General features: G+C 41.9%; 1 protein-coding gene across 1 annotated transcript in view; it reads left to right on the forward strand.

The window, feature by feature from the left end:
* Positions 1-2,293: 2,293 nt before the first annotated feature.
* Positions 2,294-24,609, forward strand: part of KIAA1210 (KIAA1210 ortholog) — a 34,585-nt gene continuing 12,269 nt past the window's right edge. Inside the window, 5 exon segments of the mRNA XM_060086411.1 lie at positions 2,294-2,321; positions 9,294-9,462; positions 16,218-16,344; positions 16,659-16,784; positions 20,066-20,221. Of these exon segments, the coding sequence (XP_059942394.1) occupies positions 2,294-2,321; positions 9,294-9,462; positions 16,218-16,344; positions 16,659-16,784; positions 20,066-20,221 (606 nt within the window).

The following is a 24,609-nucleotide window of genomic DNA, read 5'->3' on the forward strand; positions in this document are numbered from 1 at the left end:
GGCCTGGCATTTTGGAAAATGGGCTCCTTTTCCACGGGCTTCTCTAAAGCTCAGAGGTAGTTTATTTCCCCAGTGTCTAAGAAGCCTTTCTTAGTGGCAGGGGCTGGGGCGCTGCCATGTTTATTAAGATGGCCCAGGGTCTCACCAGTGATGTGAATTGTTCCTGGCCCAAGGAATTCTCCTGTTCTCCCGCTGAATTTCTGAGGGCCTTCTGAATTTCCCTACCCCTTTGCTCTGTCCAGACCTCCAGATGGAACTTGTGTATGTGTGTGTATATGTGTGTGTGGTAATTAGTGAGCATTGTGTGGGCCTGGGGTTGTCATCTTCAGGTAGAATTATGATATTGGCTCATAGAGTTTGAGTGACTTGGATAAAGTGTCGATACCTTTCAGCCAAAGCCCACCTGCAACACACCTGCTGTTGAACAAGCTAGGTTTATTCCTCATTGCAGCAAGAAAGAACATACACTGTGGGGAACCATAAGACTTCTCAGTGAGAGGGTCTCAAGCCATCTTGACACCAGGACCCTGTCAGCTTTCCCTGTGGTTTGGAAGCTTTTGCTTTCCAAGGCCTCAGTCACTCTCAGTGGGTGACCTCTCAAATTCACCTTAACCTCAGAGCCTGTGGTCACCCCTCTCTAGCTCCAGAGAAGTATCAGGGGCTTAACGGCTAGAGGGCAGCACAGGATGGGCCTGGAGCCCATCCATGAAACAGCAATGGCAGCTTAACTGTTTCTGGGAGCAGGACAGATCTAGTGTAGGGAGGGGGGGGGCTCCAGAATCTACTTAATCCAACTTGATGGTACTTGAGTCAGTCACATCAAGACCCCGAGGCGAGCTATGATGAGGGCAGTCTCTGCTTGCCTCTCCACAGCACTCTTGTTCCTTTCTCTGGGTCTGCTGGTCAGATCTCCCCTCCCCTCCACCCACAAACTCGCATCAAAAATGTCAGCATTGATTTATAAAGGTTTGATTATCAACTGACATGCTTCCCTGGCTAGAAGGCTAGACTGAAAATGTACAGTAGGCTCTCAATTGATTATCTGCACTAATGGAAAGGAGCCCAGGGACAGATAATTCTCCCGTGATATAGAATCAGAGTCATGGGAGGATTATCCTTTTGATGGTCACTTTGGTTGTTTCCCACTTTGGGCTGCTTAAAACAATGCTGTGATAAACATTCTTGCATATAGATTTTTGTGTACCAGTGTGAGTATAGCTACAGGGTGAAGTTCTAGTGGTGATGCTACTGGATCAAAAGGTAGGTGTAGTGTTAACTTTTGATACTGTGAAATTGTTCTTCAGAGAGCAATTTACACTTCATAATGTATGAGCGTGTCCACTTTTCTCATCCTTGTCAGCATGGAATATCATCAAAATTAAAACTTTTGGACAATCTGATAGGTAAAAATGTTAACTTGATACTTTGATTTACATTTCTTTAATTATGAGTAGGACTGAGCTTTTCTTTATGTATTTCTTTTTCTATAAACTTCCTGCTGTATCCTTTGCCCCATTTTATGTCCAGTTGTTTGTCATTTATTGATTTATATGCACAATTGACAAATTAAGAAAATTGGCACCTTTTATCTATATTTGTTGTAAGTATTGCTTCCTAGTTTGTTATTCTTTTGTAGACTCTTTACTCTTTTTGGCCAAAAGTTTAAAATTTTTATGTAGTCAAATATCTCAATTTTTTTCTTTATGGCTTATCAATACAATTGTGTCTGCCTGGGCATACCCATGAATAGTAACAGGCCTCCAAATGTAATGGGCCCCAACACAAAGCAATAGATCAGGTTTTGTACATTTGTCTTTTATATTTTGGTAACAGCTTTATTGAGCTATAATTCACATATTATACAATTCACCCATTTAAAGTGTACAATTCAATGCTTTTTAATATATTCAAAGATTTGTGCAACCATCACCACAGTTAATTTAAGAGCATTGTCATCACCTCAAAAAGAAACTCTGTCCTCTATCACTCAAAAAAAAACCACCCTCGTCCCTCTAGCCCTAAGCAAGACAATTTCTGTGTCTATGTGTCTGCCTATCCTGGATATTTCATATATGTGGAATCATTGTCTTTTTTAAGGAAGAATAATTCTCTCTAATGGCAATTCCCTTTGTATATGTTTTCTTGCATAGTTTAAGAATCTAACTGGAGGATAAGGAGTAGGGTAAAATGATTGTATTATATCCTAGACAGTAAATGATTTTTTGTTTTTTGCTCTATATTTTATTTTAGTGATTGAACTATAGCTGAATCACTAAGTGAAATTTCTGGCAGTATGGAAGTTCTGGAGGCCAGTGATGAGGGTAAGTAACCCAATAAAATCTTGATAACTAGAACTAGATTTGTTTAATGTGTTTAACCCCTAGAAAAAAGAATCAAGTCACAAGAAAACAAGTTCCTATCAAATTTCTAATGACACTAGCTAGACTCAGTCCATATTTAGTTTTCCATCTTCTAATCTCTTCTCTTTCATCTCAAACTCTGATAGTCAAAAGAGTTTTGTCTAGGCCCTGCAATCTTCTTTGGGGATGGTTAGCAGGTTCCATTTACTAAGGCAGGAGAAGTATTTCTGCTTAATCAGAAAAAAAAAATCAGAGCAGGCCAGGATCTGAGAGATTCAACTGAGGTTTTGCTGTAGATAGTAATCCAGACTTAACCAACAGATAAATTTGTAATTTGAGGAGTAAAGGGGGGATAGTAACAGAGAAGACACCGTAGGCTTCTGTTAAATGGGAATCAATTTACAAAAATTTCTTTCGCAAAACCTATCCATTGCATAAATTATGGTGCCACCTGTGAATGATAGGAGACCATGAGTGGGGTAATAGGCAAAGGTCACTAAACAATGATAAGCTTTACTGACACTGAAAAAAGGTGGGGGGAAGGGGAGGAACCATAAGACATAAGATGAGCCATTGAATTTAAAGGCAGAACTGAATTTAACAGTTCATTGTGGTTGTTCTTCAATGTTTGCTGAGTTTTCTTAGTGTGGTGCAGAAGACTTGGTCTGGAAGGACAGAGAGAGGGGAAACTTCTTGTGGCTTGCCGGAGGCCTGACTTCACTAATGATGTGAGTTGGGGAATCTGAACATGGTGCGTGGATCCTTGAGGGCAGGGCTTGGCTCTTCACCTCTGTGTCACCATTGTTCAGTATTGGGTCTCAGAGAGAGTGACTAGACACTCAAAAGTTTGTAATGAATGAATGAATAAATAAATGAATGATAGGCCTCCTCACCAAGGCAACCCCAACTGCCAAATGAACTGATCTATCTTTCTGGATATGAGCTAGACAGGTGCCTAGAAAAAAAGGTGTCAATGAGCTGCATCTTGATAAAGAGTGGAGGTAAGGAAATGCCCTTTCTCTGTTCCCAAGATGTTTTTCTTACAGAGACCCAGCATTTGGGTACATGTTTAGTATTAGTCATTGCCAGCCAGAGAATAAGGTGCGGTTGGGAGGTTGAAGGGAAGAAAGGCTGGTTAGAAGAGTCTTCTTTCCAAGCAGCAACACAAGAGCACAAGGTCACCATTATGCGCGATGCATTTTGAAAGCTCAAGCTCAACCCAGAAGGGCTGCCTGTGTGCATGGTAAATAAGCAAATATACAACCCAAAGCAATGATCTCTTCATTGGATTTAAGTGTGTTCTTGTCTGGGGGAAGGGGAGAGGACTGCTTCCATGGGCTGTTTTCTGGTATGTGATGCACTGCAGGCCCTGGGTGGATGAGGATGTTGAAAGCTACTGCCTGTTTGGGGATATGTAGTCCTTGGGCTTGGACAGGGAAGTCAATGGCTTTGTTACAGGAGAAGTCCAAACAGCTGTCAGCTCACTGACCGCCACTGCTGTGCCTCGTGGTGGCATAAGTTACCCAGTGTATAGGTGACCTCCATAGACATTGCTGGATACCAATGTGGGTTTTGACCCAAACCTGCTGTCTAGGGCTATCTACCCTTTACACTTTCAGCAACTTTGGAAACCAGACCACACAGAGCTCAGCTGCTGGCAATTTTTTAAAAAAAATAAATTTATTAATTTATTTATCTATCTATTTATTTTTGGCTGTATCGGGTCTTTGTTGCTGCATGCGGGCTTTCTCTAGTTGTGGCGACAGGGGGCTACTCTTCGTTGCAGTGCGCAGGCTTCTCATCGCGGTGGCTTCTCTTGTTGCAGAGCATGGGCTCTAGGCGCGCTGGCTTCCGTAGTTGTGGCTTGCGGGCTCCAGAGCACAGGCTCAGTAGTTGTGGTGCACGGGCTTAGTTGCTCCATGGCACGTGGGACCTTCCCGGACCAGGGCTCGAACCCGGGTCGCCTGCATTGTCAGGTGGACTCTCAATCACTGTGCCACCAGGGAAGCCCCAGCTGCTGGCAATTTAAAGGCACCCCTTTACAAAAGAAAATTTGAAAGGCCAACTTACACCAGTGAATATATGGCAAGTGTCTCGGATTCCATTAGGGTTTCGAAAGTAACATAGCACGCGGACAGTTCCCAGCTTTGTATCTCACTCCCAGGGTCTCCATACACGGGGTCTGATGCTGTCGGGGATGGAGAGCTCTCCTAAGCCAGAGCAGGCTGAAGACTTGGACTCTTGCAGCTGAGCTGGATGTCTGGCAATGGATTGCTTAGTAAGGCTATGTCCAATTTTTTTTTTTTTTTTTGCGGTACACGGGCCTCTCACCGTTGTGGCCTCTGCCATTGCGGCGCACAGGCTCCGTACGCGCAGGCTCAGCGGCCATGGCTCATGGGCCCAGCCGCTCCACGGCATGTGGGATCTTCCCGGACCGGGGCACGAACCCGTGTCCCCTGCATCGGCAGGTGGACTCTCAACCACTGAGCCACCAGGGAAGCCCGGCTATGTCCAATTTTCAAGTCACTGCCCCAGATCAATGGGCAGCCCACCCCACCTCTTGGTGTCTCCCCAACTCCCTACCAGCGAAGCTATACCACCACTATACCCAGAGCTACCCCCGAGGGAGGAAAGGAAACATTCTCTGCCTCCTAGTGGCCAAGGTTGAAAGAAACATGCATTGCTTAAGGTATTTTAAATCCTCGTGGGAAAATAAGTTGTTTCTGCCGAGCAAAAATGGAAGACTGGGGAAACATTGGAATATACGCATACTTAATTTTTAACACCTTTTACAGTTCTATAGTCACTAGTCGTTTGGTTAATTTAGGAACATAAAAATGTGTTAATGCATAATTTGGTTTGCTCATACAATGACTATGTTTGGTACATTCAGTTTTACAGCCTGAAAAGTTTATTAGCAGTGTTTTTATTCAGTTATTAAGTGTTTGTAGATTGTGTCACAGATTGAGCTACCACCTACTGATTCTGTCCCCTCTGTCTTTGCTGGTTTGTGAGAAGCAGGTTTGCAACTCCAAATCATCTAGCTTTGCCCTCCTCCCTTCCATTCTGGGATTTCAAAGCAAGAAGGGCAATAATCATTATGTTTCCAAACACTCTGAGCAGAAAGTTGTTCTCGTTTCAGAAGGCCAGAAGGAGATCCACCTGTCAAGAATCAATAAATCTCATTCCTTCTGTTTGAAAAATGGCAGTGCCTGCAAAGGCTCCTTCCCGTTTGTGAGGGGACACTGCCCAGTTCATCCTCACTGGGCAGGAGTTATTTCATGGTGTGTTGGAGCTACCTTACACTGGCTTGGGAGGCTGTGCACGTCTCTCCCTAAATGTCATGTTAGTAGCTTGAAATTGACCATGATGGGAGGATTTACACCACAGAAGTAGGCAAATATTACAAATAAGGGCATTTTCCCCAGAGATCCAGTTGGTAAATACATCCCAGCAAAAAACTGATTATAGGGGACTTCCCTGGTGGCGCAGTGGTTAAGAATCCACCTGCCAATGCAGGGGACACCGGTTCGAGCCCTCCTTCCAGGAAGATCCCACATGCCGTGGGGCAACTAAGCCTGTGCACCACAGCTACTGAGCCTGTGTGCCACAACTACTGAAGCCCGCGGGTCTAGAGCCCGTGCTCGGCAATGAAGGAAGCTACCACAACGAGAAGCCCCCACACTGCAACAAAGAATAGACCCCACTGCCGCAAGACAAAGCCCGTGCGCAGCAACGAAGACCCAACGCAGCCAAAAATAAATAAATAAATAAATGTATTAAAAAAAACTGATTATAGTAATTAGTATAGTATAGTAATCAGGATTTTACATAAAAATCTCACTATTTCATGGATTTTAGAAATCCTTTGGGGGTGGGAAGATTAAGAAAGAAGGCCAGAGAGCAAAATATAGATTACTTTAGAGCCAGCTTACTCCATCCTGTATACTTTTCAGCACTTTCACGTTGAATCCTCACAGTAGTTCTATGAGGTCAAATATCATTTTAAATAATTTATTATCATAAAAATTAGTTTGATTTTGTCCTTAAAAAATTGAGGCAGGAAGCTTGGGAAAACATGTTTTTCCTATTGTATCTTTGCTCTTTATTCTGTCTGTCTCAAGGTAGAATTGCCAAGTTTATCCTAACCATGACCCTATCTATATAGGTACATCCTAGTAGATGAGAAATTCCTCAAATCATTCAAAACTGAAGTTACTTAAGCAACGATTACCAAGCACACAGGCCTACCGTCTTCTTGTATTGCCCCAACCCGTGCTGGCTTCTGCTTCTAATCATGTATATTTTAGAGTTCACTATTGAGTTATAGATATGGGGTTCTTCCCCTTATCGCTAGATAGATAGAGTAGACGGATAGAATTGATAGATCAATTCTACAGATAGAATTGAATCTGGTCTTAATAGACAATTATTGATTCCCTAATTTGAGCTCACATTTATTAGCATTTACTACATGCCAGATCCTATGCCAAGCTCTTTACCACATTATTTATAATTTATGTCAACCCCAGTAAGGGCCAGTGTATAAACTATAGGATGCTTAAGGATGGCTCTGCTCAGTGATCTCAGTTTAAAGGAAGTGACAAGCTGTGTTGGTACTCTGCACCCCTCAGTGGACTCAGTTTTCTCTCGAGTGTCACAGCGTGCTTTGCACTGTGCTAGTTGCTAAAGAGGATGCTAAAGAGGGCCCGCCTACAGCCTAGATGTGGGGGACAGTAGCTAAGACGTAGAACCGTATCTTTTTTTTTAAATATAAAGCTACACATTTTTTTAAGATGTTGGGGGTAGGAGTTAATTAATTAATTAATTTAGTTTTGGCTGTGTTGGGTCTTCGTTTCTGTGCGAGGGCTTTCTCTAGTTGTGGCCAGCGGGGGCCACTCTTCATCGCGGTGCGCGGGCCTCTCACTATCGTGGCCTCTCTTGTGCAGAGCACACGCTCCAGGTGCTCAGGCTCAGTAGTTGTGGCTCACGGGCCTAGTTGCTCCGCGGCATGTGGGATTGTCCCAGACCAGGGCTCGAACCCGTGTCCCCTGCATTAGCAGGCAGATTGTCAACCACTGCACCACCAGGGAAGCTCCAAGAACCGTATCTTATTCCTTTCTCACCGATACCCCAAACATAGTAAGTGCTTGACCTTAATAAACGTTCATTGAATAGGTGAATGAATGAATGAATGCGCAGACTAGAGAACATTCAGATGCAGAACTTGTGGTGCCGACAGTCAAGTTTTAGGTGTACGGAGAGGAGCATGAATTGTAGTGATGGTGGGAAACTGGACTTAAGGCAGGTCTTGAAGTTTAGAAACCTTTCGAATAGGCAGGCCTAGGATTAATCAGTACACAAACCGGCCATAGCATTCAGCTCTAGAAGGGGCCCTACTTCAGCATTTCCCAAAGTGTGTTTGGCCAGACGTTCTGCATACATGCATTGGAGAGACAACACTGTTACCCCGTTTCTTGGCGCTTCACCACACACATGCTGAAGTTTCAGAAGAGTCTTGTTGCAAGGCACACCCTTAAACTCTGTTTAATCAGCATTTCCCAGATTGACGAGACTGCAGACCCCCTTTTCATGCAACAGACCTATGAGTTTCCCTCTGAACATACTCTGGGAGATGCTGATTAGCGTGATTCCCTCATTTTCCAGCTGAGCCCCAGAGAGGTTGAGTGACTTACCCGAGGTCACAGAGCTAATCGATAGCAGAGCCAAGCCCAGGATTCCAGAGTTTTCTGACTCTTGGGTGGTGCTTTCCATCACACCACTAAGTCTTTCTAATGGCAGCCTTGTCGGCAATTCCCTTGGCTGGGCCCTTCGCTGCCACTGCAGCATTGCTGTGCTGACAAGAGGCCTTCCAGAGACCAGGCTGTTGGAAATTGGAATGAGACGCCTGAGTTGGTAAATTATTGCATGCAAAGCACTAAGAGTTGTTTCCTTGCCTCTGAAGAATGCAGTGCAAACTCCCCTGCCTTTTCCCCTCTTCTGCTGAGCCCCGGTAAAGATATATGTGCTTACTAGGAAGCTCAAGAAAGCCCAAACAAAGCCTGAGGAGCATTTAAAGCTCACATTCCTCACTGCTGCCGTGGTTTTTATTATGATGATAGAGCAAACTTTCAATTATCTGCATGTGCAGAGGACATCAGCACTGTAGATAATCTGAACCAATCAGTAATAATTGAAGAACATACACAATGCACATAATACACACACACATGCACACACATACACACTCACACACATCCTCCCTTGCAAAACTCTTTGCAAGGGTAGGTGATTTTGTCATGTCCTTTGCACAGGGAGCTTCTTTGCCCAGCAGCCCTTTCTTCCCCATTCCCAGACCTCTCCCTTGTTCATAAATCCCTTCCTTGAGGACATCTTCCCTGACTGCACCAACCTCACTGCACTCACTCCTTGGGTCTGCATCCTTTCAGCACACAGGTTGGGCAGTACCAACTCCCACAGGGATTTCCAAGGGTCCTGAAGGGTCTGTCACATGTGGAAGCTCCGCTCCCCAACTGGATCACCATGACTCCAGCGACCGGGGTACCAAGTGCTTATGTTGGCTCAAGAATTGCTGCATATGAATGAACTTCTTAGGGCCAGGAAAGAGGTGTGTGTTAATAGTTGAAATTGAGTGGCAAGTGAACGCAGGGTGAGTTGAGCCAGAATAGAGGCTGCCCAGAGGCCACAAGCTGGGATCTGAGCGTCTGCTTTCACCAGAAACTCAGCTACTTTGTTAGTGAGTTACTAAGAAGAGAACAAACCAGATGAATGGTGCTGTGGGCACTGGGGATTAGGGCCGAGACCTGGAGGGCCTCTGGGATCATAGTCCTCATTCCTGCAACGAAGGCCGTTTCCTCTCCTGTCTTCCCTTCCACCGTCACACTCTGCCTCACTTTCAATTCTAACTTCCAGGAAAGGAGAAATCCAAATTTAAAGGCTTCAAGAAATTTTTTGAGAAGAAGAAGAAAGAAGAGCCTGAAGATGCCTGGGGAAGGAGGAGGCTCAAATCAAGCTTGTCCTGTGACAGTATTGACATGGTTTTTGTGAAGCCAGTTTGCAAAGGTCAACAAACCAAGCCTAGGTAAGCTCAGGTGGGGCAGGGGGTGGGGGCGGGGCAAGGGGGAGGTAGCTAGATCCGGGTCCCCCTTTGGCAGCCAAGTCTCCAATGGGCCTTTGGTCCCAGGGACTCTTGGCCTCCCTGCCTGTGGGAGCTGGGTCTGGAGGCCTTTCCCTGTGCGCATACATATATATATATATATATATATATATATATATATATATATATATATATATATATATATATGTTTGCCATCTGGGCTGCACAGCTCAGTGGGTTGGATGGAGTATGACAAATGCATACCCCCTCCCCCAAGAGTGCTGCGTGAGAGGGTGCTGGTGGATCAGGGCAACCTGCGCCGTCACAGCTACAAGGAGATGTAGGGGCCTATCAGTTAGGAGCCGGAGGACTCTGTTTCATAAGGTAAGGATGGCCTCTGTCGTTTAGGAAGCTTGAGCTGGTTTGCTTGCCCAGCCCTCAGACTCCAGATCTCCTAATGTGTGATCAAAGTCTTAGATAGTGAAGCCATCTAGCTGGGTTGGGGCATAAGGATGAAATCACTGTGTTAATGTAAAAACAAGAAAGCAAGCAAGCAAAGAACCCAAATTCATTTCTCCCTCCATCCCAGGAGACTGGGGGAAATGCTGTAACTGGTCACAGAAGGTATGGGGAAGACTGTTTCTCAGCCACCATTGCCACTCCTATTCAAATTTTCATCTTTGAAGCCTCAACTTCCACATCTTATTGTGGAAAAACTGGACACCCAGTACCTGCAGCTGTTCCTGGATCAATTGGATTCCTGTCTATGGAGTTCCACTTGGGTCTGTTCCCCTGGCCTTAAACTCCAGACTTATCTGGACTCCCTACAGAGCTCACGGGTACTGCTACCCATTCCCTCAAGGCTTTACTTGGAGGTAATGGGATAGTTAGCAAACATGTTATACTGCCCACTAACAGCACGTAGTTCTCCTTAAAAAGGACCTTCATGAGTGCATTGAATGTGAGGTATTTCAGATAGCTTTACTAGCAAGGGAGATGGTTTTGCAAAGGGGCTTGCCTCATACCTCACAAATCATACCATTATAGACCATTGCATTAGAGGTCTAAGGAAAACTGAGACTAGCCCTACAAAAAACCCAGAGGGTGAGGTGGGAGAGGGAAGTTTGGGTTTATTCTGCTTTGTCTCTACAAATTGGCAAGGGCTGTCTCTACTGAAGTTCTACCTTGCCCCTTTTTACTTGTGCCTCTCCCTCCAAAATGGCCCACTTAGTCTGATGTATTCTCCAGACTAAGAAGGTGTGTGCGTGCGCACCTCTGGGGCGGGGGGGGGGGGAAGGGAGGAAGGGAGAGTGAGAGGGAGTGAGTATAAGTGCATGAACTAGTTCATACATGAGGAAGGGTGTTTTTCTAAGGACCTGAGATTGGTCTTTTTATTGTGTTTTTTTTTTTGCAAGGAGCGTAAATTAATTAAGAATATACCTTAGGAGGCCTGAAGTTCACCCCTGACCCAAACCTCTTGCTTAATTGCTAGGGGACAAACCCTGGAGAATATCACTCGGGAGTTAGAGAGATCAGCTTTTTTCATCAATTGAAGCGATCAATCATAACAAAACTTATGGCCAGCCCTCTCCTGTGCTGTACAATAGGTCCAGTATCTATTTCCAAGAGTGTTTTAAGCTGTATCTGATAGAATGGACAAATCCCATTCCTCTATTTGATTTTTTCGTGGGTGCTGGTGTACTACACTTTATTGCCTTTAATTAAGGCCAAGATTTTATTTGGATTTTAGATGTGTTTTCTTTTCTTTGCCTCCAGGGAGTGGACAGGAGGTTTGGTTTCCGACAAACCTGACCACAGCTGGTGCTAATGTAATCCTTCGATGAGGGAGGGCTTGACACTAGAGGGCCAGTTCAATGGTTATACTCTGGCTGATGCACGCCATGGAAATGACAGAGTTTCTAAGCCCACTTATGGCCTAAGATTTCCTCGCAGTTTTTCTGCACAAAGCAGGGGAGGTGGAGTAGTCACAGATCCTACACTGGTCTCAAGCCTGATTTGAGCCAGCAGGTCATAGAGAAGCAGTGAATGGAAGTGTGTATGTGTGCGTAATGAGCGAACGTGTAGAGATGCTCTCCCAGTGCTGCGTCAGAAACAACTCCATTGTGTTTCTCTAGAGTCACGTTCATTTTCTGCTATTTTCATAAAGCAGAGAACCTTGCCTTCACCACCAGGGCCACCTGGGTAGGAGAGTTTTAGGGAAAATGTGGGTAGGACTTTACTACAAAGTGGCAGACATTTGCCTCCTCTCCTCCCTGCTGGCCCACAAGCCACCTTAGCGTGGGTGCCATTTTAATCCCCAGAACACCACATTGTCCTTGGAGTGTGTCACAATCAAATATCCCATGTGCTCATCGCTCAGCCAGGCGGGCTCACAGTGACAAGGTGGGTGCTAGCCCTACACTGCCTGAGCTGCTACTCTAGTTACCATTTACAGATTCTTTTTAAAAAATGCCAGCCTACATGTATAATTTGGCAATAAAGATAATAAATGGAAAAAAGTATTTGAAGTATTAAAAATTACTTTAATTTAAAAACATTTTCATCCCTCCCTAAAAGAACCCCTGTACCCATTAGCAGTCAATCTCCATTCCTGCCTAACCCCAGTCCAATCATAGGTGGCCACTTATCTACTTTCTGCCTCTATAAATTTGCTTATTCTGGATATTTCATATATATGGAATCATACGATATATGGTCTTCTGTGACTGGCTTGATTCCCTTAGCGTGTCTTCAAGAGTCATCCATGTTGTAACATGTATCAGTACTTTATTCCTTTAAAAATTGAATTGCATTCCACTGCATGGATATATTACACTTTATGCACTCATCAATCGACAGATATTGGGTTATTTCCACCTTTTGGCTATTATGAAGCATGCTGCTGTGGAGATTTGTGTATAAGTTTTTGGATAGATATATTTTTATTTCTCTTGGGTATATACCTAGAAGTGAGGTTGCTGGGTCACATGGTAATTTAATGTTTAATTTTTCAAGGAACCACCAGACTGTTTTCCAAAGTGTCTGAATTCTTTTACATTCCCTCCAGCAGTGTATGGGGTTTCCAATTTCTCTACAACCTTGCCAATACTTGTTATCTTAGTTTCGTTTCTAGCCATTCTAGTGGGTATGAAATGGCATTTCATTATGGTTTGAATTTGTATTTCCCTGCTGACTAATGATGTTGAACATCTTTTCATGGGTTTGTTAGCTATTTGTATGCCTTCTTTGGAGGAATGTTTATTGAGGTCCTTTGTCCATTTTTAATTAGATTATCTATATTTTTATTTTTTATTTTTTGAATGAAAGAATCTTTAAATTCTATTGTGCTTTACAATTTTCAAAAGTTTCACACACGTGATTTCATATAATCCCATAGTAACCCTTTTCCCCCCTTACCCCTATATTGCCCTTCCACCTTCCCTCTTCCCACTGGTAACCACTAGCTTGTTCTCTATATCTGTGAGTCTCCTTCTTTTGTGTTTTATTCACTAGTTTGTTGTACTTTTTAGATTCCACATATAAGTGCTATCATACAGTACTTGTCTTTTTCTGTCTGACTTATTTCACTTAGCATAATGTCCTCCAAGTCCATTCATGTTGCTGCAAATGGCAAAATTTCATTCTTTTTTATTTTTATTATTGAATTATAAGAGTTTCTTGTATATTCTAGATACAAGTCCCTTATCAGGTATACAGTTTTTCTCCCATTATGTGGGTTGTCTTTTGAAGTACAAAAGGTTGTAATTTTGATGAAATCTATTTATCTGTTTTTTTTCCTTTTGTTGCTTAAGTTTTTGGTGTCATGTCTAAGAATCCATTGCCAAATCCAGGTCATGAAGATATACCCCTATGATTTCTTCTAAGAGTTCTGGCTCTTATATTTCGGTCTTTGACCTATTTGGAGTTAATTTTTATATATGGTATGAAATAAGGGTCTAACTTCATTCTCTTGCATGTGGCTATCCAGTTGTCCCAGCACCATTTATTAAAAAAACTATTCTTTCCCAATTGAATGGTCTTGGCACCCTTTTTGCAAATCAGTTAACCATAGATTATTGGGTTCATTTCTGGACTCTCCCTTCTATTTCATTGATCTATATGTCTATCATGCCAGTACTACACTGTCTTGATTACTGTAGCTTTGTAGTAAGTTTAAAATTGGCAAGTGTGAGTCCTCCAACTTTTTTTTTTTTTTTTTTTTTTTTTTTTGCGGTATGCGGGCCTCTCACTGTTGTGGCCTCTCCCGTTGCAGAGCACAGGCTCCGGACGCGCAGGCTTAGCGGCCATGGCTCACGGGCCCAGCCGCTCCGCGGCATGTGGGATCTTCCCAGACCGGGGCATGATCCCATGTCCCCTGCATCGGCAGGCGGACTCTCAACCACTGCGCCACCAGGGAAGCCCCGAGTCCTCCAACTTTATGCACCGTTTTCAAGATTGTTTTGGCTATTTGTGGTCCCTAGCACTTCGCTTTGAATTTTAAGATCGGCTTGTCCATTATTGCAAAAAAAAAAATTTAAGGCAGCTGAAATTTCTAAAGAGATTGCATTAAATCTGTAGATCAATTTGTGGAGTATTGCCCTCTTGACAAGATTGTCTTCCAATTTGTGAACATAGGTTGTCTTTCCATTTATTTAGGTCTTCTTTAATTTCTTTCATCAGTGTTTTATAGTTTTCAGAGTATAAGTTTTACACAGCTTTCGTTAAATTTATTCCTATTTTATTCTTTTCTATAAAAATTTTAAATTGATGTATAGTTGACACAACATTATGTTAGTTTCAACTGTGCAACATACTGAGTTGATCAAATACATTATGAAATGATCACCATGATAAGTTTAGTAGCCATCTGTCACCACACAAAATTATTACAGTATTATTGACTATATTCCTCATGTTGTATAGTACATCCCCATGACATTTATTTTATACCTGGGAGTTTGTATCTCTTAATCCCCTTAACCTATTTAGCCCAGCCCCCCACCTCCCCTCCTCTCTGGCAACCACTAGTTTGCTGTCTGTATCTATAAGTCTTTTTCTGTTTTGTCTTGTTTTTTGTTTTGTTTTTTAGATTCCACATATAAGTGAGATCATACAGTATTTGTCTTTCTCTGTCTGATTTATTTCACTTAGCATAATAATCTCTAGGTTCATCCATATTTTATTCTTTTTGGTGGCATTGTGAGTGGAAGTGTTTTCTAAATTTCACTTTTGGATTGTTCATTGCAAGAATATAGAAATACAATCAATTTTTGTATATTGGTCTTGTATCCTGCAACCTTGCTGAGCTCATTGATTAGTTCTAGTAGTTCTTAATGGGTTCCTTAGGAGTTTTATACACAAGATTATGTCATCCGTGATTAGAGATAATTTCACTTCTCCCTGTCCAGTATGGATGCCTTTTACTTCATTTTCTTACTTAATTTCCCTGGCTAGAACCCAGTACAATGCAGACTAGACGTGGTGAGAGCAGACATCCTTGTCTTGTTCTTGATCCGAGGGAGAAAATATCCAGTCTTTCATCATTATGATATTAGCTGTGTGTTTCTCACAGATGTCTCCATCAAGGTTGAGTGTATTTTTCATGAAAAAGTGTTGGATTCTACAAATGCTTTTTCTGCATCTATTGAAGTGACCATGTACGTGGTTTCTTCTTTTTATTCTATTGATATTGTATATTCCATTAATTGGTTTTCATATATTAAAGTAACCTTGCATTCCTTGCAAGTCCTACTTGGTCATAGTGTATAATTCTTTTTATATGTTGCTGGGTTCAGATGGCTAGTATTTTATTGAAGATTTTTGCATCTATATTCATAAGATATATTGGTTTGTAGTTTTCTTTTCTTGTGATGTCTTTGGTTGAAAATTTTAAAAGGTGAAATATATTCCCACATCCCCAAAGGAGTGTTTTGTGCCTTTAACCTTTCATTTGCTTCTAACTTTCCCCTGATTTGTCCTAACATAATTCTTATCAACCTGGTTCCATTCCCAATCAGAAGGTTTTTCCATCCGGCTTTAGCAAGCTGGAGGTGGGTAGGGTAGGTGTATAAGATGACTTTGAAAATAGGACAAATATATTGCAGAACCCTTGTGTGAAAGAGGAAAAGACCTGGTGGATGAAAGTATCCAGCATCTGGGCACATATGTGGTATTTTTAATCAAAAAAACAAACAAACACTAGAGACAAATTGGGTGTGAAAGATCTTTTATAACTCTCATCTTAATAATAGCAAGATTCAGGGTCTTCCCTCCCCTTCCTCAGTGTTGCCACTACTGAACTGTATACTTTCAATGGTGAATTGTATGGTAGGTAAACTATATCTCAGTAAAAGTAAAGCTATTATATAAAAAAGGTACGTGTTGATCATTAAAAAAGATCAAAATTATGCAGAAGTACATAGAGTATAAAATGAAAATACCCCTCCTCTTCCTAGTGCCATTCCTCAGAGGGAACCACCACTAACAATATGGTGGATATCCTTCCAGACTTTTCTCTATGAACACAACCTACATATGTATGTAATATACGTATATGTATTAAATGGGACCATACTATTCTTTATTTTTTTCACTCTATATCTCACGGACAACTTTCTGTGTCAGCACATATGCTTCTGAGGTGTCTATGGTAGGCCATGTTATAGACATATTGATGCATGTGTTTTTGGTTCCTTTGGTTCCCTTGGCTGCTTTCATAAGACTTTTTCCTTCCTGTCCAGGGCCAAGAGCAGCATGGGGAACAAAGCCCTGTCCTATGACAGCACCTTCATGTTGGAGTCTGAGTCTGAAAGATCAGGAAGCAAAATAGGCCCCACTCCAGAGGTCCAGAGAGACAGACTGCTTCAGGTAATAGTGAACTCGAGCATCAGTGCCTAATTGGACTACTCATCTTCCATTCCCGACTCCTCTCCTGTCAAAAAACAAGGAGGGAGGAATTTGGACCTGCTTCTCAGCTGATTCTACCTCACTGTTGTAAACATTGATGAGAGAACAAATAAATACATGATGTGCTTACCTAGTGCCCGGCACACAGTGTTGGCTGGTATCACCATATTCACTCCTCTTTACACACCCCAAGAATGCTTTAAGTATTATGACAGTGACATTCCACTGTTAATGTGCAGACATTCCAACTCCCATGTTTTTTCTTTCTTCCTCAGAGATCTCATGTTTTTAGAGGTCTGCCTAGAGCTTGGACTGATAGTATGCATGGAGGTGTGTTTGGAGCTATGCAGCAATATGTGCCCAGAAGTGGAGTCTGGGATTCAGGTTCCAAGATCACTGAGGTAATAGAAGAGAATTGTTCAAAGTCGGACAGATAGACCTACACTTGAATCCTTGCTCTGCTACTATTGGCTCTGAGACTTTGGGCTGATTGCTTAATCTCTCTAAGCCTTCCTTTCCTCATCTACATTGGGTATAATAGTAATATCTACCTCAAAGGGTTGCTCGTGAGGATTGAATAAAGATTCAGAGAGATTAAAGAAATTGCACAAGCTGACCCATATAGCTAGTGGTAGACCCGGAACTCTGAACCAGATGTGTTGACCTCCAAACCCATAGTCTTTCCCTTACACCAGTCTCTAAGATGTTGAGCTTCTCTGGCCCTGCCTCCACAGGAAGGAGGGTACATCTTTAGTCTCTGTAAAATGCAACACATACGTAGAACAGCCTCTTACCTCCAGTTACCCCTACCCATTGCTCAGTCAGACTCTTCTCCACTAGAGAGCTGATTATTTTGCATTTGGCAAGAGGTAACTGGGGCTTATTTCTGACATGTCTGCTTAAGACCCCCTATCTCTCGCTCTGGTTTTCACACTGTGTGTGGAAGTTCTGCTGGGTACGTTAGCCATGAAGGGTGGAGAAGCAAACACTGAGATGGTCACCAGTAACGCTGATCTTATGGTTGTAAAGCAGCCCCTAGGTCAGCAGATTGTTGGCCTCTCACACTACAGCAGGAAAAGTCACTTCCATGAACTTTCCAGTCTTCAGTTTTAAACATCAACACCAGCTTTCACTTGTCTCCACAGTTATACTCCCTTGGCATCCAGCAGCAAAAATCCAGGTACACACGTGCAAATGCCATGGGGTTATTTCTCATATTCAGAAAGGGGAATACTGTTTCCTGGGCTCCTCCCTCTCTCCCTCCTCTCAGTCCCAGAAACAAAGAGACTCTTATAGAAGAGATAGTCCATTAAAATAAAAAAAGATAAGAAAAAGATTCCAGGGGCATTTCTTCCCACAATGAAGGGGGCAGAAAAAACCACAGTAACCCAAAGACAAGTTTTTTAAATGTCTGGTTTGGACCCACACCTCATACTTTTGGTTCGCTCCCTTAGTCCCTCCCCTGGGAAACAGGGCTGAAGATGGAGTAGGGTGTTAACAGAAGCTGAGTCATCAACAACCAGATTGACGTTTGCGTGGGAAACTTCCCTTAAGTGCCAAGGTGACATTCCTAAATGACAGGGTGGTTGATAGCATTAAGTCAAGGGTCCTGACATGTAGTGTTGCATAGCAGCTGGGGTAAATACGGACTTGGCCAATGGTTGGGTCCCTTGAAGGAGCAGGATTCTTAATGGATTAAGTGACATTCAGAGCAACTGGGAGATTGCGGGAGAGGAAATCCAGGCATACAGCTTTGTTAGAAATACCAAGACCGAGCCAATTTTTGGTTTTGATCTGATAAATGCACACATCCCCCACCCCCCGAGAGGGGGTGTCAGTGCCCATCGACATGTATTAGCTCTAGAATTACCACAGTTATCTAAGTAGGAGAGGAGTGAACGGCCGAAGGAACCATAAGTGATTTCATGAGCCATTCGGAGTTTCACCACCCTGGCTGTGCGTACGTAGACACACATGGATTCATCTCTGACAAGCATATGCTACTGGCAAATTTTCATCTGATGTCCTATCTGAAGTGTTAGGAATGTGGGTGCCTAGATTACTCTTCAAGATGTTTCATGTTCTTTTTATTTGAGGACAAATTGACAAGAAGAGGTAATAGCAGATTATTAGCATCTTCTTATTGTTGAATCAAACTGAATTCAGTCATTTAAGAAACTGAGACTACAAAGCAGCTTTTCTTATTGCTCACAGACCCAACTCTCCCTCTGCAGCCCTTCCTAAGGAAGCAGGCACACCACCTCTTCTCGCTGTTGCCTTTAAACTTCCTGAACTTGAGTATGGGACATACTCCTGGCCCTTGTAGTTAGGAGACAGGAGTGCGGATTGGTTAAGAACGTAGGCTTAAAGACAAGCAGACCTTTTCAGATGCTTGCTCTGCCACTGTGAGAGTTAGGGCCAGTCATGTAATTTCTCAGACCTGGTTTTCCCCATCGGTAATATGGAGACCACAAGAGCAAATGCTTTCAAAGAAGTGTAAGGTTCGAATGAAATACATCTATGGAGAGCACTCCCTGCCTGGCAGGGAGAAAAATCTCAAATCAATAACCTAGCTCTCCAGATTAAGGAACTAGAAAGAGTAAAGCAAGCTAAACCCAAAGCTAGCAAGGGGGAGGAAATAATAAAGATTAAAGCAGAGTAAAGCCTTCAGTAAAAGTTAGCTGCCATTAGTATAGTGATTATTATCACAATTGGGCTTGGGGATGGTTAATCCCCAAGGTCTCTCCTCAAGAGCCCCCAGTGGGACCTGGTAGTAATAAGAGGGCACCTTAGACATTGTCTGGGAGTACCCCACAGGCAGAAATTCATTGTGGCCCCTTTTCTTTGGCTTTGAGAGCTTGACTGCCGTCTGTCCTGAGCAGGAGCAGAGCCTATGACAGAAGCAAGCATGTCAGCTCCATGACAACAAGGATTTGTTTTGTTTATTGCTGTAGGCCCACTGCCTAAAATGGGTATGGTACACTGTACATGCTTAGCCAGTATTTGTTAATGATAAAATCAGGTATTCTGATCCACATCAAGAGGACCATGGCAGGGACCAGTGCCTCAAATTCAAGTGTACCATGAACTTCAAACTGGAATCAACTAAATCAGTCTGCTGAAGCTCAAGGTAAACCCAAATGATCAATTTTATCCACTTCAGAAAACTAGTAAGCCAGTTCTAACCAGGACTAGTTCTGTAGATTTTCTAAAAATCCCAGAAAATCAATCTTGACAGGCTTAAGATAAGGAGCCAACACGGTCAAGATTTGATCCAGACAATTCCTGGACTGATAGAATGATAGAAATCAGGATTGGAGTTTGGGTGCCAAGCCCAGATCATAACTCAAAGACTCATCTTCCCAAGATCTGGACTTCCAAAGACAGGGCCAAGATCAAAACAAAAATCAGACTCAAACAAGATTTATACTTGGCATCAGTAGGAGGTACCACCAGGATTCTGGTTTTGATCAAACAAGCAATTTGAAGTTTCTGTCTTTGGGGATCGGCAAAAGTGTGCAGCAACCCAGAGAGTGAACCAAGGCTATTCGTCTTTGGTTTGAGTATGTACTGGTTCATTGTTTTCACTTTGGGTTCTTAGCCCTTCAGTCATTAAGCAACAAGTAACTTGGAGGAAGGCACACAAGTTTTAACTTTTTCCTTCTGTCCTCCTCCTTGACAGATCCCACCACAGCGCCCACGCCAATCCAGGACCAACCCACGTCTTATTCGATCTGACACAGTCTTTAGGGATTTTGAAGAAATCTCTGTTGAGGATGAGTCACCGAAGAGCCCACGAAAGGAGGGTTCATCAGACATGACCTTGACATTGAAGAAGGCAAGTGTTAGCTCCATCCTAAGTCTCAGGTTGTGGGGGATGCTTTTATTCCTGCTGTAGCTCAATACTAGGGGGATGTCTGGGGAAGGAGCTGCCATTCTTGCTTTTGATTTGTCTGGTGGTTTACATTTTCTGTCTAATTCTACAAACCAAATAATCAGCACTGTAATTTATAAGCAATGGAAGACAGTATTTCTGAAAAAAAAGTTTGCAGGTGTTTTCAGTGATTTCATGAAGAAAACAATAGAGATTTTTATGGAAGTAAAGCCTCTACAGATTCCAATGCCAAAATCTCAAAGGTTAGGGCATGTAGTATTGTTTGATAGACACATATTCGCATGAAAAGTCATTTGACACGAGAGGGCAGGTATGTGTATTTCATATGTCTAGCTTTGCCAACCAAAAAATACCCATCAACAACTGGAAAATCAGCAGATTTTGCTCATATCAACACTTCCATTCTCATACTATTGCGTGGTTAATTTGATTGGTTGTTTTTGAACTTGAGAGGGCTTTTAGAGTGAAGTAGAGTTTAGAACAATTAACCGTGGGGACTAAAAAGTATACAGAAAGGTAATTTATGATGAAGATAATTAGCCAGTCAGCACAAAACACTGTTTTGATGTTAAAAGATTCTATGGAGGGAAGCAGCCTTCAGTTAGATATGGCAACAAAAATACAATTTGGTTAGGACCAAAGTTAAGGCACAGGCTTTAACATTGCTTGTTGTCATGGAGCTGACATGCTTGCTTCTGTCATAGGCTCTGCTCCTGCTCAGGACAGATGGCCATCAAACTCTCAAACCAAATTAGGATGCTCACTGATTTATGAATTTAGGCTATGACAATAGCACTAAGTCAGACAAACTGGAACAGTCTGAACTGGTGGAAGGATTGAATTAGGTAACATTTTGTATCATGGTAAAATACACATAACATAAAATTCATCATGTTGAAGTGTACAATTCAGTTGCATTAAGTACACTCACAATGTTGTGCAACCGTCACCGCTCTCCAGTTCCAGAACAGCTTTGGTTCCTGCATAAGGAAGCCCCAGGCCCACTAAGCAGTCACTCATCATTCCTCCTCCCTCTCAGCCCCTGGTAACTACTAATCTGCTTTCTGTCTCTGGATTTGCCTATTCTGGATACTTCATGGAAATGTAATCATACAATATATGGCCTTTTGTATCTGGCTTCTTTCACTTAGCAAATGTTTTTGAGGTTCATCCACGTCGTAGCATAGATCGGTACTTCAGTCATTTTTATGGCTGAATAATACTCCATTGTATGGAGGTCCCATGTTTAGTTTAGCTGTTCATCCGTTGATGAACATTTGGGTCCTATCCACCATTGGCTATTGCTGCTGTGAACATTCATACACAAGTCTTTGTTTGAACACCTGTTTTTAATTCATTTAGGTATATACCTAGAAGTAGAACTGCTGGGTCATATGGTAATTCTATACTTAACTTTTTGAGGACCCACCAAATTGTTTTCCCCAGCAGCTACACCACTCCACATTCCCACCAACTATATATGAGGGTTCCAATATCTCTACATCCTGGCTAACACTTGTTATTTTCCCCCCCTTTTTTTTTTTTTTGCGGTACGCGGGCCTCTCACTGTTGTGGCCTCTCCCGTTGCGGAGCACAGGCTCCGGACGCGCAGGCTCAGCGGCCATAGCTCATGGGCCTAGCTGCTCCGCGGCATGTGGGATCTTCCCGGACCGGGGCACGAACCCGTGTCCCCTGCATCGGCAGGCGGATTCTCAACCACTGCGCCACCAGGGAAGCCCCCCCTTTTTATATACAGTGTTTCTAGTGGGTGTGAAGTATCTCACTGCGGTTTTGATTTGCATTTCTCTAGTGACTAATGACGTGAAGCATCATCTCATATGCTTATTGGCCATTTGTATTATCTTCTTAGGAGAAATGTCTATTCAAGTCCTTTGACCATTTTTAAATTGGGTTGTTTGTTTTTTTGTTGTTGAGTTGTAAAAGTTTTTTTATATATTCTGGATACTACACCCTTATCAGATATACGATTTTCAAAAAATTTCTCCCATTCTGTGAGTTGCTTTTTAACTTTATCAGAGAACAAAATTGGATAAAATTTTAAAATTTTTGTTGAAGTCCAATGTATTGATTTTTTTCTTTTGGTACTTGTGCTTTTGGTGTCATATTTAAGAAACCATTGCCAAATCTAAGATCATGAAGATTTACCCCTATGTTTTCTTCTAAGAGTTTTAGCTCTTATATTTAGACCTTTGATCCAGTTTGAGTTTATTTTTACATATTGTGTGAGATAAGGGTCTAACTTCATTCTTTCGCATGTGGCTATCCAGTTGTCCCAGCACCATTTGTTGGAAAGACTATTCTTTCCTCCATTGAATGGTCTTGTCACCCTTCTGCAAATCACTTAACCGTAGATGAATGGGCTTATTTCTGGACTCTCAATTCTATTCTATTGATCTATATGTCTATGCTTATGCCAGTACTACACTGTCCTGATTACTGTAGCTTTGTAGTAAGGTTTGAAATCAAGAAGTGTGAGTCCTCCAATTCTATTCTTCCTTTTCAAGATCGTTCAGGCTATTCGAGATCCCTTGAAATTCTGTATGAATTTTACTATCAGTTTTTCCATATCTTCAAAAAGACACATTGGGATTTTGATAAGGATGGCTCTGAATTTGTAGATCACTTTGGGGAGTATCACCATCTTAACATTAGGTTTTCCAATCCATGAACATGAGATGTCTTCGTTTCTTTAGTTCTTTAATTTCTTTCAGCAATATTTTGTAGTTTACAGTGTGCAAGTCTTGAACCCCTTGGTTAAATTTATTTCCAGTTAGTTCATTCTTTTTGATGCTATTGTAAATGGAAGTGTTTTCTTAATTACCTTTTTTGGGTTGTTCATTCTGAGTGTACAGAGATACAACTAGAGTTTGTGTGTTGATTTTGTATCTTTCAACTATGATTGATTCATTTATTAGCTCTAACAGATTTTTGGGGATTTTTCAGAATTTTCTTTTTTTAAAATTTGTTAATCATTTAATTTCTTTTCTTTATAGTATGTCATTTATGTTGACTTCTCTATACAAATTTACTTGGTATTTTCTTCTGCTTTCATGAGCATGCAAAATCTATCTGGGAATTTTTTCCCCAGACATTGTAATTTTCATATGTTCTGGGAATTTCTATTTGGCTCCTTTTAAAAATAGTTTTCATTTCTCTTTGAAATTCCATATCTGATCATTCATTATAAGTATAATGACTATATCTATATACAGAATTTTCTGTACATAAGATTATGTCATTTGTAAAGAGGGATAGTTTTACTTCTTCCTTTCGAATTTGTAGGCATTTTCTTTCTTTTCCTTGCCTAATTGCTCTGGTTAGAACTTCCAGTAGACTGCTGAATAAAAGTGGCAAAAGCAGACATCTTTGTCTTTTTCCTCATCTTAGGGGAAAAGCTTTCACCATTAAGCCTTTCACCATTAAGTATGATGTTAGCTATGGGTTTTTCATATATGCTTTTTATCCCTAGTTTGCTAGTTGCTTTTTTTTTTTTTGCGGTACGCGGGCCTCTCACTGTTGTGGCCTCTCCCATTGTGGAGCACAGGCTCTGGACGCACAGGCTCAGTGGCCATGGCTCATGGGCCCAGCTGCTCCGCGGTATGTGGGATCCTCCCGGACCGGGGCACGAACCTGCGTCCCCTGCATTGGCAGGCGGACTCTCAACCACTGCACCACCAGGGAAGCCCTGTTAGGTGCTTTTAACATAAAGGGTATTGGATTTTGTAAAATGCTTTTTTTACATCAATTGTGATGATATTATTTTTTCTTTCTTTCTATTAATGTGGTATATTACATTTGATTTTCATAATATATTACATCATTATTTTCATATGTTGAATCTCCTTGCAATTCTGGGATAAATCCCAGTTGCTCGTAAAGTATAATTGCCCTTAATATGCTGTTGGATTTGGTTTGCTCGTATTTTGCACATGTATTCATGAGGGATGTAGGTCTATAGCATTCTTTTCTTGTGATGCCTTTATCTGGCTTTGGAATCATGGTAATGTTTGCCTCATAGAATCAGGAAGTGTTCCCTCATATTTTTTTGAAATATTTGTGAAGGATTGGCATTATCCTTTAAAAGTTTGGTAGAATTCACCAGTAAAGCCATCTGGTCCTGGTTTTTTCTTTGTTGGGAGGTTTTGATTACTGATTCAATCTCTTTACTTGTTATAGGTATATTCAGATTTTCTATTTCTTTTTGATTCAATTCTGGTAATTTGAATGTGTCTAGGAATTTATCCATTTCATCTAGGCTATCTATACATTTATTCATAGTACTGTCTTATAATCCTTTTTATTTCTATAAG

Source organism: Mesoplodon densirostris, chromosome X, assembly GCF_025265405.1.
Source record: "Mesoplodon densirostris isolate mMesDen1 chromosome X, mMesDen1 primary haplotype, whole genome shotgun sequence".
Classification (NCBI taxonomy): domain Eukaryota; kingdom Metazoa; phylum Chordata; class Mammalia; order Artiodactyla; family Ziphiidae; genus Mesoplodon; species Mesoplodon densirostris.